The sequence below is a fragment of the Trematomus bernacchii genome, unplaced genomic scaffold (genome assembly GCF_902827165.1).
Source record: "Trematomus bernacchii unplaced genomic scaffold, fTreBer1.1, whole genome shotgun sequence".
NCBI classification, from domain to species: Eukaryota; Metazoa; Chordata; class Actinopteri; order Perciformes; family Nototheniidae; genus Trematomus; species Trematomus bernacchii.
In genome coordinates this window covers 39199-58838 of record NW_022987793.1, presented here as the reverse complement: position 1 = coordinate 58838, position 19640 = coordinate 39199, and the positions used below count along the sequence as shown (strand labels likewise).

At 47.5% G+C, this 19640-nt stretch overlaps 1 protein-coding gene across 1 annotated transcript; it reads left to right on the top strand.

The window, feature by feature from the left end:
* Positions 1–1900: 1900 nt before the first annotated feature.
* Positions 1901–18910, top strand: si:dkeyp-27e10.3 (UPF0606 protein KIAA1549). Its single transcript, XM_034149810.1, is given in 24 exon segments — positions 1901–1965; positions 3035–3173; positions 3517–3800; positions 4015–4494; positions 4496–4766; positions 4859–4941; positions 5043–5342; positions 6148–6331; positions 6439–6498; positions 6791–6942; positions 7044–7221; positions 7495–7511; positions 7513–7680; positions 8164–8366; positions 15270–15412; positions 15779–15960; positions 16027–16256; positions 16355–16490; positions 16599–16664; positions 16666–16848; positions 17277–17329; positions 17405–17526; positions 17604–17758; positions 18626–18910. Coding segments are annotated over 23 exon segments (3969 nt in total). The 5' UTR covers positions 1901–1965; positions 3035–3079; the 3' UTR covers positions 18851–18910.
* The last annotated feature ends 730 nt before the right edge of the window (positions 18911–19640 follow it).

Below are 19640 nucleotides of genomic sequence, written 5' to 3'. Positions count from 1 at the left end.
GAGTGTTAACGTGTTCGGCGTAATGACGCACAACGTCCTCCACGACTTCTGTAGTCCTATTCAGCCACTTGGTAACAACCATCGTTTTTCAGACACGTCAACTCTTCAGAAATCACCAGTGGGGTCACTGCTGATGGATTTAATGTCCTAGAACAAAACGTGATCCGTCTCTTCAATGTGTCTCAACCACAGACCTTAGTTCAGATATCTTCAAACATCCTATGGAGAGATCCCATTGGCTCTGAGACCAGGGAACAGGAAGTGGAGAAATGCTGACTCACTTCCTGGTTTTAGGACTCGTCACTGCACCACTCTATATCCCCGCCTCCTCAACGCGCCGCCGGTGGACGAGGCGTCGTGTCGCAGGAAACCAACACCTTTCAGAGGGTCCTGGTCCCTTGGAGACGCCAACGCCAACACCAACAAATATAGTCCTTTAATTCATTCAATTAATAAAAAAATTGTGCAAAAAACAACAATAAATAGGGACATTTCCAAAAGGTAGATAACGTTTTTATAAGATGTAGATTCCTCTCACCTCGCTGCAGGTGTTTCATTAATGACGCTCGTCTGTTACATATTTATCTTTTTTGATGGAACACGTATTTATATATTCATCTCCTTGTTATATATCTGCAGTAGTTATTCTTTAATAGCAATAAGACTTTTACAGTTCCAGTATATTCTTTAAAAAATATCAAATAAACTTCAGTTTGGATCAAAAATCAAATGTGTGTTGTTTCTGCTCCGAGGATCAGCGCCTTCCCCTCTTACAGTCATATATATAACTATATGTTTTATTGTCACTTTTCACCGTACCAAACATATTTACAAAATAAAAGTATTAATACTGACACTGAATAATAACAGAGATATAACTCCATGATGCTGAGGCTTTATATCCTCAGCAGGGGGCGCTAGAGAGGCAGCAGGAACCTTTAACAGAGGAGTCACTGTTATTTTTTAAAACTCATTAGAGTTACTATTATTATTATTACTATTATTATTGTATTGGTTTTTATTATCATAATATTATTTAAAATAAGTTTTCGTTTTTCAATTATCATTTTGAATCATTATTATTATCATCATGTGTTGTTTGTAATGAGTCCCTCCATCAGACTGAAGAACATCCAGAACATTCCTCTGTGTCTCACATCAATATCACAATGACTTACACACTGCACAGTTTCTACTCTATTCTGTTTCTATGATATTGACTTGATCTGTGTTGTGTTCTGTTGGAGCAGCCGAGATCTCTCCACTAGCTGCTGTGTGCTCACATGACAATAACAGCCTTGAACCTGAGGGTCTGCACGGTGACAGACTACAGTGATCCGGATCAGCTGATCGATCAGGACCTGTGGAGGAGCTGCAGATCAGTGAGGGAGGGGGGGCTGCAGATGATTCACTCCCCCCCCTCCCTCCCGCTGCAGAGAGGCGTGACGCGCCGGAACCCGCTCCGCTCCTCAGGATGGCAGCAGGTAGGTCCGCAGCACCGGGACAACCGGGTCATTAGCAGCGTGTTTTAGTGTTTTAGTGTGTGTGTGTGTGTGTGTGTGTGTGTGTGTGTGTGTGTGTGTGTGTGTGTGTGTGTGTGTGTGTGTGTGTGTGTGTGTGTGTGTGTGTGTGTGTGTGTGTGTGTGTGTGTGTGTGTGTGTGTGTGTGTGTGTGTGTGTGTGTGTGTGTGTGTGTGTGTGTGTGTGTGTGTGTGTGTGTGTGTGTGTGTGTGTGTGTGTGTGTGTGTGTGTGTGTGTGTGTGTGTGTGGCTGCAGAGGAGGGAGGCTCCGCATCATCCGGGTCCTCGTCCGGTTTTTATTCTAAGGGTTTTTTATTCCCCTCTCTGATCATCGGGTTCTGATCGGTACCGGATGGTCTCTAAAGGCCCGGATGTTCTGATCGGTACCGGGGTCTAAGGCCCGGATGTTCTGCACGGTGATGGCGCGAAGAGAGGCGTGAAGCCCGGTGTGTGTGAGGGGGGGCCGGGGGGGGGAGTGTGTCCGATAATGGGCTCAGCGTGTGGAGGTGTGAGCAGGGCCGAGCGGAACCGGGCCCAGTCTTTACCTGATGGAACAGTGAGGGTCTAGATGAATGATATTGAACCCCCGCAGTGATTAAAGGGGAACCGATCCGGTGTCACGGGGCTGTAGAGGGGCTCTGAAGCCACGTGACCCCCTCTCACGGTCTCACAGCTGCAGAGGGTCTTCCTCCTCCTCCTCCTCCTCCTCCATATCTCTGTCTTTCATTTTGGCTAATTTTTTTTAATTTAATGTCCTCTGTCTTTCATTTTGTAATTTCCTTTTTTCGTGTCTTAATTTGTAATGTATATATACTGTATGTATGGAGGACTCTTAAAGGGACAGTGCGCTGGTTCCCTTCCTGTTGTAATGTATATATACTGTATGTATGGAGGACTCTTAAAGGGACAGTGCGCTGGTTCCCTTCCTGTTGTAATGTATATATACTGTATGTATGGAGGACTCTTAAAGGGACAGTGCGCTGGTTCCCTTCCTGTTGTAATGTATATATACTGTATGTATGGAGGACTCTTAAAGGGACAGTGCGCTGGTTCCCTTCCTGTTGTACTGTATATATACTGTATGTATGGAGGACTCTTAAAGGGACAGTGCGCTGGTTCCCTTCCTGTTGTAATGTATATATACTGTATGTATGGAGGACTCTTAAAGGGACAGTGCGCTGGTTCCCTTCCTGTTGTAATGTATATATACTGTATGTATGGAGGACTCTTAAAGGGACAGTGCGCTGGTTCCCTTCCTGTTGTACTGTATATATACTGTATGTATGGAGGACTCTTAAAGGGACAGTGCGCTGGTTCCCTTCCTGTTGTAATGTATATATACTGTATGTATGGAGGACTCTTAAAGGGACAGTGCGCTGGTTCCCTTCCTGTTGCTCACTGTGCAGCGTTTTCTTTTGAAGTTCTTCCTGTTGTATATCAACATTTTGTATTTTAATTAAATTATTATTGTTATTATTATTTGTTGTGTTTCTTGACGTGTATTTCCCCTTGCAGTGGCTTCAGACCCCGCTGGCCCCTGAGACCCCCCCGGGCTCCAGCATGGGGTCCAGAACCAGAACCTGCTCCGCGGGCCTGATGCTGCTGGTGGCTGGCACGCTGGTTTCCATGGTGACACCCAGCTCACCTGTCGCAGGTAATGTGTCAGGGGGGGGCTCTTAAAGGGACAGTACGCTGGTGTTACTTCAAACTGGATCAGAGGTCTCAGGTCTCAGTTCGGATCGGGTCTCAGTCTCTATTATGTGACCTAAACTTTTATTTTCATGAACAATGTACGCTAAGGGACCAGAAACGTTCTTCTCGCCCCTTTTCAACATGACGGAAACTATTTGAGAATTTATTTTGTATTCTTTTATACCTTGAACGTTTTTTAATTTTTTAATTTAGCTTCTCTTTGTTGTAATTATTATTGTTTGTTTTGATTCTAACATGTTCAATAAATTGACTAAAAAAATAATAAATATGATGTTGTCCCCCAGGTATGCAGGACTTGAACCGGACGTTTGATTCTCCGCCCCCCTCGGACCAGGACTCTGGAGCTCAGGGGATCCACCTCCTGCTGAGACCTCCAGACCTGCTGTCCCCCAGCCTCCCGCCCCCCCTGCCCCCCCACATCCAGCCCTCCCTCACCCCCCCCCCGCCCTGGGAGCACGGCCCCTCCCTGGAGGAGGCCTGGGGGTCCGGGGACTACCTGGAGACCCTGTCCTTCATGGTGCCGGAGGGGGTGGAGCTATCCAGCCCCCACCCCGAGGACCAGGACCAGGTGAGTCTCAGTCAGTTCAGAGACATTTCGTGTAAACACAATCTGAGTCTTTTCCAAACTTTGACTTTTAGTCAAAATGTAATGTTCTGTATTTCCCAAAAGTAAGTTTCTTTAATCCTTCAACCAATCAGAATTCAACAAAACTGCTTTTTGGGCGTGTCTACTTTGATTGACCAATCTCAGCCCACTGTTTACGTTTATGTTTGATTGACAGATGTCTCACCATGGGGGGGTCTGGGTGTCCTACGACAGTGACTTCCCGTCCCGGTCCACCCTCCCCCTCTCCCCCTCCTCCCCCACCGCCCCCCTGCAGACCCGCCCCTCCCCCCCAGACCTGTTCCCCTCCTGGGACGAGGACTACGACCTGGACCTGACCCCCCTGGAGCCCACGGAGCTGCTGCTGCCCGACATGAACAGCCTGGAGTATTACACCAACCTGCAGGCCAGGGAGAGGGAGAGGGGGCGGGACTCCCCCATCGCTCCCACTACAACCCTCACCCCCCACCCTCCCACCACTCTGAGCTCTGGTTCTCCTCCCACCCCTCCCCTCACACTCCCACCCACCTTCACACCTGAGGAGAACCCACCAATCACCACCGTCAGAACCACTTCTGCTCCACAACCCAGAGACAGAGCCTCGATTCCAGGTAGACCCCGTCCTCGACCCCCGTCCAACACCACGGGCCGGGTGCCTCCCCCCCCCCCCGCTGGGACCGCCCACCCGCCCCGACAGACCAGAGAGACCCCCCACGGTCACTGAGAAACCACTGAAGGGGCCCCCCACAACCACCAAGGCAACAACCACAACAACCAGGGGGACCACAACCACCAAGGGGACAACAACCACCCAGAGCACCGCCATCAGCCTAACCAGAGCCCCCCCCGTCACCACACCCAGAGTGACCCCTCCCACCAGGCAGTACCTCTGCAACGTCACCAAGCCGGAGATGTACCTGGTCCGAGTCGGTGAGTAATCCACTTCCTGCTGGACGAAAAAGGGATTCTGATTCTGATCTGGTTCTGGCAGTGTTTCAGTTTCCTCTCTCTGTTTCCTGCAGTGAGCTCCAAAGGATCCTCATCAGGCTTCAGCGCCGTCAGAGATCTTCTGAAGAGAGAGTTCAATCGCTCCGTGGAGCTGCAGGTAAACCTGGTCCTCCAACAGCTGACCCTCAGAGGTCCACTTTGATCCGGTTCTGTTCCGTTAGGGTTACTGGTTCATTGATCTTTGGCCTCCTCTCTCAGTTCCTCAGAACCCCGTCCAGTTTTGCCTTCCGGGTGGTGTCCGGGCCTCTGATCTTCACGGCGGTGTCGGTGGTCTCGGCGCTCCGCCGGGCCCCCCGCGGCTCCGGACCCGTCCCCTCCGTGGCGCCGCTGTTCAGCGAGCCGGACCTCCGGTACCAGGTCCACTCGGTGCTGCAGTTTGTCCCCGAACACGTGGACGTCCGGGTCTGCAGCTTCAGCCAGAGGGTCGAGAGAGGCCTGGTTCTGGCCTACACCGAGACCCGCCGGCGCCACCAGGAGGCGGGGAACATCTCCGTACAGGTGAGGGAACATCTCCGTACAGGTGAGGGAACATCTCCGTACAGGTGAGGGAACATCTCCGTACAGGTGAGGAAACATCTCCGTACAGGTGAGGAAACATCTCCGTACTGGTGAGGAAACATCTCCGTACAGGTGAGGGAACATCTCCGTACTGGTGAGGAAACATCTCCGTACTGGTGAGGAAACATCTCCGTACTGGTGAGGAAACATCTCCGTACTGGTGAGGCCCCGTACAGGTGAGGCTCCGTACAGGTGAGGCTCTGTACAGGTGAGCTTTGTACAGGTGAGGCTCCGTACAGGTGAGGCCCTGTACAGGTGAGGCTCTGTACAGGTGAGGCCCTGTACAGGTGAGGCTCCGTACAGGTGAGGCCCTGTACAGGTGAGGCTCCGTACAGGTGAGGCCCTGTACAGGTGAGGCCCCGTACAGGTGAGGCTCCGTACAGGTGAGGCCCTGTACAGGTGAGGCTCTGTACAGGTGAGGCCCTGTACAGGTGAGGCTCCGTACAGGTGAGGCCCTGTACAGGTGAGGCTCCGTACAGGTGAGGCCCTGTACAGGTGAGGCTCTGTACAGGTGAGGCCCTGTACAGGTGAGGCTCTGTACAGGTGAGGCCCTGTACAGGTGAGGCCCCGTACAGGTGAGGCTCCGTACAGGTGAGGCCCTGTACAGGTGAGGCTCTGTACAGGTGAGGCCCTGTACAGGTGAGGCTCCGTACAGGTGAGGCCCTGTACAGGTGAGGCTCTGTACAGGTGAGGCTCTGTACAGGTGAGGCTGCTATACTAACCTGATCTACCTCTGTGTCTCCAGCTGCTGAACATCACGACGGCCGTCTCTCGGCCCGCGGCGGCGAAGGTTTCTGTCGACATCACGTTTGCGGTGCGAGATGGGCGGGGCTTCCTGCTGGGGTCGGAGGTCAGCGAACACCTGAGGAAGCTCAGCCCGGTGGAGTTCAGCTTCTACATCGGGTTCCCGGCGCTGCAGATCGCTGAGCGTACGACACACACACACACACACACACACACACACACACACACACACACACTAACAATGCTAAGCTATCAGCTCCATGTTTATTGAATGTCTGAAATGTGTCCACAGCGTTCCATTACCCCGAGCTGAACACGTCTCACCACCTGCGCTCCACCTGGGTCCGGACAGGTGAGTTCGAGCAGGTGTTCTGTACCATGTGACGTGTGGAGCAGGTGTTCTGTACCATGTGACGTGTGGAGCAGGTGTTCTGTACCATGTGACGTGTGGAGCAGGTGTTCTGTACCATGTGACGTGTGGAGCAGGTGTTCTGTACCATGTGACGTGTGTGTGTGTGTGTGTGTGTGTGTGTGTGTGTGTGTGTGTGTGTGTGTGTGTGTGTGTGTGTGTGTGTGTGTGTGTGTGTGTGTGTGTGTGTGTGTGTGTGTGTGTGTGTGTGTGTGTGTGTGTGTGTGTGTGTCAGTGCTGCTGGGCGTGCAGGAGCAGACGGTGTCCGAGCGCAGCTTTAAAGCCCGTCTGGAGCGGCGCCTGGCTCTGCTGCTGGAGGAGAGTCAGCAGGTGCCCAGCAGGGGGCGCTGGAGGAGGGCGAGCGCCGCGGGGAACAGCAGCCTGCAGGTAACACAGGGGTATACAGGTGTATGTATACAGGGACATATAGTATACAGGTTTATGTGTACAGGTACATGTAGTACCCAAGTATATAATCTTTGTGCCAGGTGGTGCGGGTGTCGCTGCTCTCGGGGCCGCAGCGCCCCCTGGAGGTGTTTTACTTCGTGGAGGGTCCAGGTGGGGACCGGGTCCCGGCTGAGACCACCTCGCTGACCCTGAACCGGCTGGACCTGCAGAGAGCTGCCATCGTGCTGGGGCACCGCGTCCAGAGACCCCTGGCTCAGCGTGAGGAAACACAATACTCTCCAATTTAACTGAAACATTATTTTCCCCAAATGTTTTTCACCTTTTTTAAAATATATTTTTGGGATGTTTTTCAAATGAAAGAAAAAAAGAAATTCAGTTATTTTACATTCCTAAGATATTTTCCACATATTATCTTTCGATATTTTTTGTTATTTCTTTAATATTTTGCAAATTTCTTTGGATATCTTTTTATTTCTTTGGATATTTTTGTATGCATTTTCATAACCCTGAAGATGAACTTGTGTCCCCCAGCGGTGGAGCTGCTGTCGCCCCCCCCCGGCAGAGACCCAGTCCTCCAGCGTCTGGCTGATCGTGGGGGTTCTGGTCCCGGTGCTGCTGGCGCTCTTCATCATCGTCCTGCTCTACTGGAAGCTCTGCGGCTCCGAGAAGCTCGAGTTCCAGCCGGACGCCATCAACACCATCCAGCAGAGGCAGAAGGTGAGGGGGGGGTTACCTGATTATAAGAGAAGAAAGCCCTCAGGATTATAAAAGACCCCCATCAGCCCAGCAACAAAATGTTCTTGTCCCGCAGCATCAGGTCTAAAAGCACCAGAGACAGTTTCATCCCACAGGCCATAAGACTGCTAAACACCTGAACTCTGTGAAGCACATCCATAAACATTCATCCGTTTGTATCTACTTATTTATATAAATAGTTATCACCGCAATAAACCGTATTTAATTTTGTCTTAATGTAAATTATTTCATTTCATTTTCTGTTCTTGTAAAAATCATATTCTATTCACATGTATATAGACTTCTTGCTTATTTTAATTTTTTAATTTTATTATATATATTGAATTTATGGAGGAGCTCAGGTCAGAAGAATTTCATTGCCATTTCTCTAGATATCTGCATGTGACAATAAAACCTTTGACTCTTTGCTTCCTGGGGTCCTCACTAACAGCTGTTCCCCCCCAGCTTCAGGCCCCCAGCGTGAAAGGCTTTGACTTTGCGAAGCTGCACCTGGGTCAGCACAGTAAGGATGACATCATGGTGATCCAGGAGCCCGGCCCGCCCCCCCCCACCAAAGAGGCCACGCCCTCTGACGGAGGCGACCTCAACACCCCCAAATCTAAAGGGTCGTCCACCAAGGTGCCGCGGTCCAGCCGCCGCCGGGGCCGGTACGTTACCTTCAGGTTCTGCAGAACAGAGTTATAGAGTGTTAGAAAACTCTCCCTGGTCTCCAGCTTGAGCTTCAATCTCAGGATCCATGTATCTGTGATCCTCTCCAGAATGGAAGGAGTCATCACATACAGAGCATCAACTAGTTCCTGAACAGTGTCCTTCACATGCTGATATCCAAGAGAGGGAGTTACACAGTCACAAGATGGAGGAATACCGGTTCTTGTAATCATACATCCTGTCATGTACAAAATGCTGAGTTCCAAGAGAGGGAGTTACACAGTCACAAGACTCAATAAATTGACTTTTTCTCAAAAATCGCAACATTTTGACTTTTTCTCAAAAATCTCAGCATTTTCACTTTTTCATTTTTTTTTTACTTTTTCTATTTTTTTCTCCAAAAAATTGACTTTTTCTCAAAAAAATTGACTTTTTCTCAAAAATCTCAACATTTTTTACTTTTTCCTCAAAATGTTGACTTTTTCTCAAAAATCTCAACATTCTGACTTTTTCCTCAAAATGTTGACTTTTTCTCAAAAATCTCAAAATTCTGTCTTTTTCTCAAAATCTCAAAAAAGTTGACTTTTTCTAAACATCTAAAAAATTTGACTTTTTCTAAAAATCTAAAAAAAAAATCTGAATTTTTCTAAAAGTTCTGACTTTTTCTCAAAATGACCAAATTCTGACTTTTTCTCAAAATGACCAAATTCTGACTTTTTCTCAAAATCTTAAAAATTTTAATAATCCCTGGTCCCCGGCTTGATCTTCAATCTCAGGATCCATGTATCTGTGATCCTCTCCAGAATGGAAGGAGTCATCACATACAGAGCATCAACTAGTTCCTGAACAGTGTCCTTCACATGCTGATATCCAAGAGAGGGAGTTACACAGTCACAAGATGGAGGAATAGAAAGCAGTATTCAATGTTTACTTCAGATTAGCTCCACGTCAGAAATGAGCATGCTTGTCATATGTGTATCTCCATAGAGGCTGAATCATCATGTTAATCACATACAGATGTAGCACTCCAGATAGGACTCCAATGGGTGTGTCCCAACCAAAAACCCAGCGGATCCCAGTGGCTGGGGGCGTTGCCAAATTTCCCCATTTGTTCAATTACAGGATTTAACCATGAGATGGCGCTTCATTCACAAAGACACAAAGACAACTGGGTGTTGTAGAACTTAGTCTGCAGTGTGGCAGCTCTGCAGGTGTGTTGCTGAAGAGCAGCTCTGCAGGTGTGTTGCTGAAGAGCAGCTCTGCAGGTGTGTTGCTGAAGAGCAGCTCTGCAGGTGTGTTTGCTGAAGAGCAGCTCTGCAGGTGTGTTGCTGAAGAGCAGCTCTGCAGGTGTGTTGCTGAAGAGCAGCTCTGCAGGGTGTGGTTGCTGAAGAGCAGCTCTGCAGGTGTGTTGCTGAAGAGCAGCTCTGCAGGTGTGTTGCTGAAGAGCAGCTCTGCAGGTGTGTTGCTGAAGAGCCGCTGCAGGTGTGTTGCGGAAGAGCAGCTCTGCAGGTGTGTTGCTGAAGAGCAGCTCTGCAGGTGTGTTGCTGAAGAGCAGCTCTGCAGGTGTGTTGCTGAAGAGCAGCTCTGCAGGTGTGTTGCTGAAGAGCAGCTCTGCAGGTGTGTTGCTGAAGAGCAGCTCTGCAGGTGTGTTGCTGAAGAGCAGCTCTGCAGGTGTGTTGCTGGAGAGCAGCTCTGCAGGTGTGTTGCTGGAGAGCAGCTCTGCAGGTGTGTTGCTGGAAGAGCAGCTCTGCAGTGTGTTGCTGAAGAGCAGCTCTGCAGGTGTGTTGCTGAAGAGCAGCTCTGCAGGTGTGTTGCTGAAGAGCAGCTCTGCAGGTGTGTTGCTGAAGAGCAGCTCTGCAGGTGTGTTGCTGAAGAGCAGCTCTGCAGGTGTGTTGCTGAAGAGCAGCTCTGCAGGTGTGTTGCTGAAGAGCAGCTCTGCAGGTGTGTTGCTGAAGAGCAGCTCTGCAGGTGTGTTGCTGGAGAGCATCTCATCACTTCTTTGTTATGGTTTTCACAGGCTGCTATAACGGAAAAACATCAATATTTTAGATCAAATAAAGTATATCTAATCTTATTATCTTAATTGTAATTCAATAATATATAGTCTTTATATATTAAATAATCATAATAATGTAAATGTTTACACTTGTTGCTCATTCCTTTACAATAGTTTGCTTTATGCAGTATATTCTTTGACAGTACAGTAGATCAAAGTAAATCAACTTATACATTAAGATGAGACGACCTTTAGTTTCTGTATCTTTAGTATGACCTTTAACCCCTGTGGGGACATGCAGTAGTTCAAACAGCAACAGATGAGACGACCTTTAACCCCTGTGGGGACATGCAGTAGTTCAAACAGCAACAGATGAGACGACCTTTAACCCCCGTGGGGACATGCAGTAGTTCAAACAGCAACAGATGAGACGACCTTTAACCCCCGTGGGGACATGCAGTAGTTCAAACAGCAACAGATGAGACGACCTTTAACCCCCGTGGGGACATGCAGTAGTTCAAACAGCAACAGATGAGACGACCTTTAACCCCCGTGGGGACATGCAGTAGTTCAAACAGCAACAGGGTGAGAGTGAAAAACAGCACAGATTCACACAGATGAACCTGTTACGCACGGCCCCCCCCGGTACCGGGCGGATAAACACGTCATTTGCAGGAAACAACGTCTAAGGAATCTTAATATTTAATAAACTATGAATGTTTTATATCCATGTAACGGGAAGAAACTCAGCTAACTGATCTTTTTAATTTTTTTTCCAAAAAAAACCCACAATGCTAACACTCAGCCTCTGAATTAGCCACGAGCGAAAAAATGTAACCTATCTCTGCACCTAAACTCACTCATAACTCCCTTATTACTTATCCTAGATGCACAGCCAACCCCTCGTTTTGCATCTACTGGAGACACAGAATCGTTTGGTGCCCACCTCAACACTCAGTGATAAACATTTGCGACGCTATAAACGAAAGCGTACATCATAACATGTGGAGCTAAGTAGCTAGAAACGCTAACATGGCTTACCTTAAAACGATGCTGCAGTTAATCCATAGGTTAATCCAATGTGTCTGTGTCCTCTTTGAAATGATTTCTGATAATCCATAAGCATTAAAACTGCTTTTCCGTTTCCAAATGTCAGAGCTAGAGATCGCTTCACTCTGCTGCACATTTACATGCGCGCAGCCCCCACCTTTTCTCTTCACAACGAGTGTGTGTGGGGGACTCCCCCTTCGATTCTATTGGCTCTAACGGTCAGAAAGAGGTGTCAACCATCAAAATCGACCAAGGGGGGCCAGAGATAGAGAAAAAAACCCATTTTCACCCAAATCACCTCAGAGGTGGGGGGGTTTTGGCTAAACCTCTCTAAAAAGGTCAAATGTCACTTGTTTTGCATCAATCTTGATACAGGGTACTTATATGTTGTACTTTGGATTCCTAAAGCTTTTAGTCTACTAACCCATCATCCAAGGGTAGTTTTCACTATAAGTAAAAAAGAATATTTGGACGGACACTATAATTTACAGTTTTTTACTATGTAAAATCTGAATTTTCTTTAAAATAAAAAACATCTATATTGATTCTGACACTTCTACATCCAACTCACAGGTTTATCATTACTTTGAGAAAAGAAATTATTCATATAACCCTTTTAGAAGTTAAGTTGTAGTCATTTGTTTTGGGCATGTCATTTTCGAGCCTGAAACATGAAAAACAGGCTTGGTGCTTAACAGGTTAATAAAATCAAAAATAAGATCAGCGATAAAAGTTATAATAATGAGAAACTATGAAATGAGAAATGAATCAAATTCAAATGTAATTATCATATCATATATGATATAGTGTATTGTATTATGAAGTAATATCATACATTAACCCCATTATAGCAGATGCCACATTGAATGGATGAACACATTTATGCATCAATAATTACAACAGAGTATTTCTAAATACAAGTTGTAAAAATACTTATATGTATTTAATACTAATAACATAATGATTAATTTCAGATGATAATACTTTTCAGGGTCAGGGTCAGGTCCGGTCTGACAGCGCTTAGCTCTCTGCTGCAGAGAGGAAGAGAATTCACTGCTCTAAACAAAGTCAAAAATCAACATACAGTAAAGTCAACATACAGTAGGGGGGTGGGGGCTGGTGAAGGGTATGGTCAACGTTTGTAAACACAATCCCCAGGATGTGTCCTAATCAAACCAAAAGAGAAAATGCAGATATTACACTCAGAAAAGAAATGGTAGACATGTCAGTACTCTTAGTGCCAAGTTGTCTCAGACAATCTGCATTTCCTAATGTGGGACAGTTCTGTGCAAAATGTGGGACACTGAAAAGTCTATGTTAAAAAGCCTCAGTCACCTTAATTCATGTAATGAAAACATCAATCTGGTGCACTTTGAGGGCAAAATGAAGAGATTTATGGATACCGCTCTCAACACTCATATGAAACAGAACTGTTATAATAATGATGAGAAACTATGAAATAAGAAATGAATCAAATTAAAATGTAATTATCATATCATATATGATATAGTGTATTGTATTATGAAGTAATATCATACATTAACTCCATTATAGCAGATGCCACATTGAATGGATGAACACATTTATGCATCAATAATTACAACAGAGTATTTCTAAATACAAGTTGTAATCTAATCCTCTTATTTTACACAATTGACAGACAGTGTTATTTGTACGTCAATAGTCATACATTGTCATAACCTTTTTGTGTGAAATAATTCATATTATTATTATTTCCGCCCACTGTTTGGCGAGCTGCATGAGAAACTGACGGGCTGGGAGAGAGAGAGAGAGAGAGAGAGAGAGAGAGAGAGAGAGAGAGAGAGAGATAGAGGAGAGAGAGAGAGAGAGAGAGAGAGAGAGAGAGAGAGAGAGAGAGAGAGAGAGAGAGAGCGAGAGAGAGAGAGAGAGAGAGAGAGAGAGAGAGAGAGAGAGAGAGAGGATCCGTTTCTCCCGTGTTATTATCCAAAGTTAATGTAAGCTTTTGAATAATGTCCTTATTATTATAGTGATGAACAACTGTATAGTTTAATTGACAGGAAAGGAGTGAGCAGAGCAGCTGATGATATATGATCACCTGAGAGCTGCCGTTTCATTCAGACTGTTTAAAAAAAAACAACGGTCTGATTTGAACAACTCAATGTGTGATTGTTATAGCAGTAATATGAGACAGTAATAATACAGTGAACTATTAACACTGTACATAGTGTTTGCCCGTGGGGTTAGGATTATCGGTAGTGAGAGCCGTGCTGCATTTTCCTCCGGTCGGATGTGATATAAAAACAAACCGATTATTTTTGTAGTTGTAAACTCACGTGGATTAAACCACATTTATTAGTGCTTTCATTTCAATTCGGCGAACATATGATACTGATCGTGAGGATGATGATTACAAATCGTTTGTTTGAGCCGGGCTGCATTTCCTGACAAAAAAACATAGCGATGGTTTTGTACTTACGCCAACGTGGATTAAACAACATTATTTTGTTAAATAAAAACATGGTGATGTTTTGTAAATGATTACATGTCTCTTATTTAGCACAGAATATGATCCTATCCGTGACATATGGATCTGAACAAAGATCCGCTATATCAGATTCCTGTAGATCGATCAGCTGTTTATTTCACATGAGTTCCAGTGTGGCAGCTTTTAGTCACTGCTCCCCCTGGTGGATCCATGATGCATTGCAGCTCACTGCTCCCCCTGGTGGATCCATGATGCATTGCAGCTTTTTAATCACTGCTCCCCCTGGTGGATCCATGATGCATTGCAGCTCACTGCTCCCCCTGGTGGATCCATGATGCATTGCAGCTCACTGCTCCCCCTGGTGGATCCATGATGCATTGCAGCTTTTTAATCACTGCTCCCCCTGGTGGATCCATGATGCATTGCAGCTCACTGCTTCCCCTGGTGGATCCATGATGCATTGCAGCTTTTTAATCACTGCTCCCCCTGGTGGATCCATGATGCATTGCAGCTTTTTAATCACTGCTCCCCCTGGTGGATCCATGATGCATTGCAGCTTTTTAATCACTGCTCCCCCTGGTGGATCCATGATGCATTGCAGCTCACTGCTCCCCCTGGTGGATCCATGATGCATTGCAGCTTTTAGTCACTGCTCCCCCTGGTGGATCCATGATGCATTGCAGCTTTTAGTCACTGCTCCCCCTGGTGGATCCATGATGCATTGCAGCTTTGTAGTCACTGCTCCCCCTGGTGGATCCATGATGCATTGCAGCTTTTTAGTCACTGCTCCCCCTGGTGGATCCATGATGCATTGCAGCTCACTGCTCCCCCTGGTGGATCCATGATGCATTGCAGCTTTTTAGTCACTGCTCCCCCTGGTGGATCCATGATGCATTGCAGCTTTTTAGTCACTGCTCCCCCTGGTGGATCCATGATGCATTGCAGCTTTTTAGTCACTGCTCCCCCTGGTGGATCCATGATGCATTGCAGCTTTGTAGTCACTGCTCCCCCTGGTGGATCCATGATGCATTGCAGCTTTGTAGTCACTGCTCCCCCTGGTGGATCCATGATGCATTGCAGCTGGTTTCATTATAATTAAATGTATTTATCAAGGGGGCGTATCAAGTCCTGCGGGGGGTTTTCCTTTTCAGCAGGGGCCCACCCCGTGCAGATCACGGACCCGCACGGGTAGGCGTCTGAAATGAAGTGCTACATCTGTAGCTATCATATGCCTAAAACAGTCCTGATGCTCTTCTAGGTAATCAGACCTCCTGTCATGAACTCAGCTACAGTTGGGATACCTTTGTTATCATGTTACTCTCATGTTGGAAGAGGACATTCAGGATGTTCCCAACATAAAGCATGGCGTTAATTGGTGTCCCTCGTTAGGCTCAGCCCGTCAGACGGAGACTCGTTAGGCAGCGACCAATCGAGCGGCAGGGAATCGGCAGAGGAGAGCACGCGGGCCGTGGCCACGCCCAGCGAGGGGAAGCACAGGAAGACGCCCAAAAATGGTCAGAGACACAAGATGGGTACGTCTGTATGAATTTCTATTATATCAATTAGATTTGGGAGATTTTTCACAGATTTATTGGATATTACCTATTATTTACATATTATTTAAAATATTATTTACATATTATTTTAAATATTATTTACATATTATTTAAAATATTATTTACATATTATTTAAAATATTATTTACATATTATTTACACATCTTTTTGGAATAAAAAAAAGGGACATTTCAATATTTTTTCACATTTTGCACTTTTTCTTTTACACATTGCACTTATCAGAGTAATAGTTTGTGTATCCCCCTCGGAGCGTCAGGAACTCGTATATTTGTATGAATTGTTTGTTTATTCCCCTGACTCTAAAGTGTCTTTGTCCCCCAGGCAGTGCTCCAGACGAGCTGCTGTCCTCGTCCTCCATCTTCGATCACGTGGACCGTCTGTCTCGCGGCTCGTCTGACGGGACGAGGCGTCAGAACAACAACAAGGTGCAGCTGATCGCCATGCAGCCGCGTGTCCCCCAGCCTCACCTGAGCCCCTCCCTCACCGAGAGGGTCAGCCAAGAGGTGAGAGAAACCAGTGCCCCCCCCAACCATCATATGAATCTGTTCTAACACCTTGTTGTCCTTTAGGTGGCGCTGCGACACAAGTCAGAAATCGAGCACCACCGCAACAAGCTGCGTCAGCGCGCCAAGAGGCGGGGCCAGTGCGATTTCCCGTCCATGGACGACATCATGGACGCCTTCGGGGAGGGTCCGGTTCAGAGCGCGGTGGCACAGCGGCTCTATAGCTCCGCCCACGACCACATGGACTGCATCCTGCAGGCCGACACCCCCCACACGCCCACCGACTCCCACCGGAGGTCAGGGTCGCACAAACCCCTCATCATATTAACGATGTTTTCCACATATGTTTTAGATAGTTTTCTCTTCCCGCTCCTGATGAGTTTTCTGTCTCCAGGGGGAGGCGCTCTCCTCGGGGTCGGAGGTCTCAGCCCGGACCTGGAAGTCTTCCTGATACCGACAGAGACCGGCTGCTCACCGACCACAGCGCCACCTACAGGAAGTACCCGGGCCTCAACAACGTGGCCTACATGGTGAGTCAAAGGGTCCTCAGTATATCACATGTTTCCCGATGTTTCCCCGAACACTTGTCAGTAATGGTTGTACCTGATGTCACCCTGAGTCTCCCCTCCCTCCCACAGTCGGACCCGGATCTCCCCCCGGACAACGGCAGCCCCTCCCCCACTGACGAGGTGTTTGACTCGGCGCCCCCCCCCCCCGCCCTACCTGCCCCCCCAGCCCTCCATCGAGGAGGCCCGGCAGCAGATGCTCTGCCTGCTGGACGACGCCTTCGCTCTGGTGTCTCCGTCCTCGGGGGGCAGCGGGGGGGTAAGCGGACCCTCCCCCCGACCCCCCTACTCCGCTGCCTCCCCACACAGCCCCTTCTCCGCGGTGAGTCTTATGATAATAATACATGTGTATTGTTGTAAGTGTGGTAGATAACTGTAGTAAGAAGAGTCACAGTGATGGACTCACTAGGAGAGGCAGAAGTATTTATAGAATAACAGAATGAAGTGTGGTAGATAACTGTAGTATAGATAGTAGTATAAGTGGTAGTATAAGTGGTAGTATAAGTAGTAGTATAAGTGGTAGTATAAGTAGTAGTATAAGTAGTAGTATAAGTAGTAGTATAAGTATAAGTATTAGTAGTAGTATAAGTAGTAGTATTAGTAGTAGTATAAGTAGAGCAGTGATGGATGGACTCACTAGGACCAGCAGTCAGGGGTACTGATGGGGTAATATACTGATAATATTAGCATGTTGGTGTCATGGTCTCTGTTTGTTTAGTTTTCACATGAATCTTGTGGTTCTCTCCTCAGAGGTACGCTGAGCTCGGCATGTCTCCCACGTCGATGCAGAACCTGCTGCAGAGGTCAGTCTCAACAACACCAGGTCCAGGTCTGCAGGCCGGGCCGGAACCAGAACTCATCCTGTGTGTTTTATCCAGGCAGGGCCTCAGCTCCGGAGGGTTTGTTTCCACCGGAGAGCAGGACTCTGTTTACTCCAGCAGGGGGCAGTACGAGGACCCCCCCTCCTCGTCCAGACCGCGACCTGTAGGGGGAAGCACAGGTAATCCGGACTCTTCACGTCTCTCCTGCAGGTGGACTACTAGAGGTGCTCAATCTGTACCATGTGTTGTCCTGCAGGTGCGCAGCTGCACCACCTGACCCAGGTGGGTTTGTCCAGTCATATCGGAGTGTACCCCGGGGTCGGTCGCAGCATGTCCGGACCCACCGGGTCCAGCTGGAACCAGCAGCACTCGGACCAGGACCTGAGCCGGTCCGGAGCCAGCAGAGAGAGCGTGAGTAGAAACCTCTCAGGAGATCTACCTCATGCAGTGGCGAGCCGTCAGGGCCCTCTAGGCCCTCTGTGAGGGCCTAAGATATTCCAAAAAATAATATTTAAAAACATTAAAAAAATATATTTTTTTTTAAAATATATATTTTTTTAATATTATTTTTGTTATATTTTTCATTAGTTTTACCGAAAAAAAACTTGATTTAATAAAATAACATTTCCAAATAAATAAATCCTTCGAATCTGCCTGTTCAGTCTCTGTTTGAATGTGAAGGGTTACATGAAAGAAGCTCGTCTGGCCCTCTCTGCGATTCACAGAGGGTTGCTATAGTAACTGAACGAGAGAGTAATGTCAAATGACAGTACAATTGACCAATCATATCTTCCCTCTAAATGGGTGGGTTTTATTATCGCGGACTTTATGACAAGTTCCGCCCGCTGTGAAACTTTTCTTGTTTCCATAGCAACAACAACTTCCTGTCAACAGCGTGAACTCGCCTTCAAAATAAAAGCATGCCAAATTACACTTAAGACATACAACTGCAACGAAAGTAACAAACACAATGCAATATCATTTTCAATGTCAAAGAACACAAATTGGGTTCACAGGTGTTGTTTTGTGTGGTAGAGGGTCGCTGTCATTGATGCGTTTTGCACCCTGGGCCGTTGTTTTGATATTCCGCTGAAGTATACGCTGTGACGTAATAACTATTTTTTTTTTTTTTTTCGAGGGAATTGGTGGGGGTCAGAGGGCCTAGGTATAAAGCTCACGGCTCGCCACTGACCTCATGTCCCTGGTGACCCCCGATCCTTGTTGATCATAACGAATGACCCCTTTAATCTGGATTGATTTTCTGGTCTCTCCCTACAGGTTTTGTCGTTTCCTGAGTTTTCCTCCTCCTCAGTTTTCCAGATGCCCAGCTCCTCGTTGCGGGACCCGTCGGCGCCGCCTCTCCTCCTGACCTCCCCGACCCCGGAGTACCCGCCGGAGGACGCCTCGCCCTCCGCCCACACCTCCGCCTCCCTCATTAAGGCCATCAGGGAGGAGCTGCGCCGCCTGGCCCAGAAACAGGTGGCCGTCACCAGCTACCCTTAGACTGGTGGATCAGGACTCAACTGGTTTCATCCATTATAGTTTTTCACAGCCTAACTCTGGATTACAACCATGAACCTAACTGATCCGCCCTGTCTACAACTAATCTACGTCTGTGCCGCTAAGCCCAAAATGACTCTGGATCTCGATCCAGGACAGTATCTGAAAGACCTCCGGTGTTGAACAGGGTCCCGTCTGTCGGTCCGTCATCCTTCAGCTCAGTGTTTCATCAGAGTTCACGTTTCCATTGAAGTGCTTCCTGGAGTGGATTCACAGATCATCCTCGCTGGTTTTCAGGAGCAGATCATTGAACACCTGAAGCTGCAGTTCCCAAAGGTCTGGAGCTCTGAACCTCTGGATACTCTCCTGGACGTTCTTCAGGACCTCATGGAGTGGATTGTCCCCTGCACTGTTCCTGAGGCAACCCATTCCTTAACATCCGGAGTGGATCTGACCTCATGATGGTCCGGAGTGCACAGTCCTTACAGAGTCCACCAACTTTCTGCTTGTCCCTCCTGCAGTTCCTCATTCGGATGGTTCCACCTCAGGTTCTTCATCAGACGACCCCTCCTAAAGTTCTTCATCGGATAGTCCCTCCTGAAGTTCTGGGATGAATTGACTTACCTGAGGTTCTGCAGTAGATCTTCCCTCCTGAGGTTCTGCAGTAGATCTTCTCTCCTGAGGTTCTGCAGTAGATCTTCCCTCCTGAGGTTCTGCAGTAGATCTTCCCTCCTGAGGTTCTGCAGTAGATCTTCCCTCCTGAGGTTCTGCAGTAGATCTTCCCTCCTGAGGT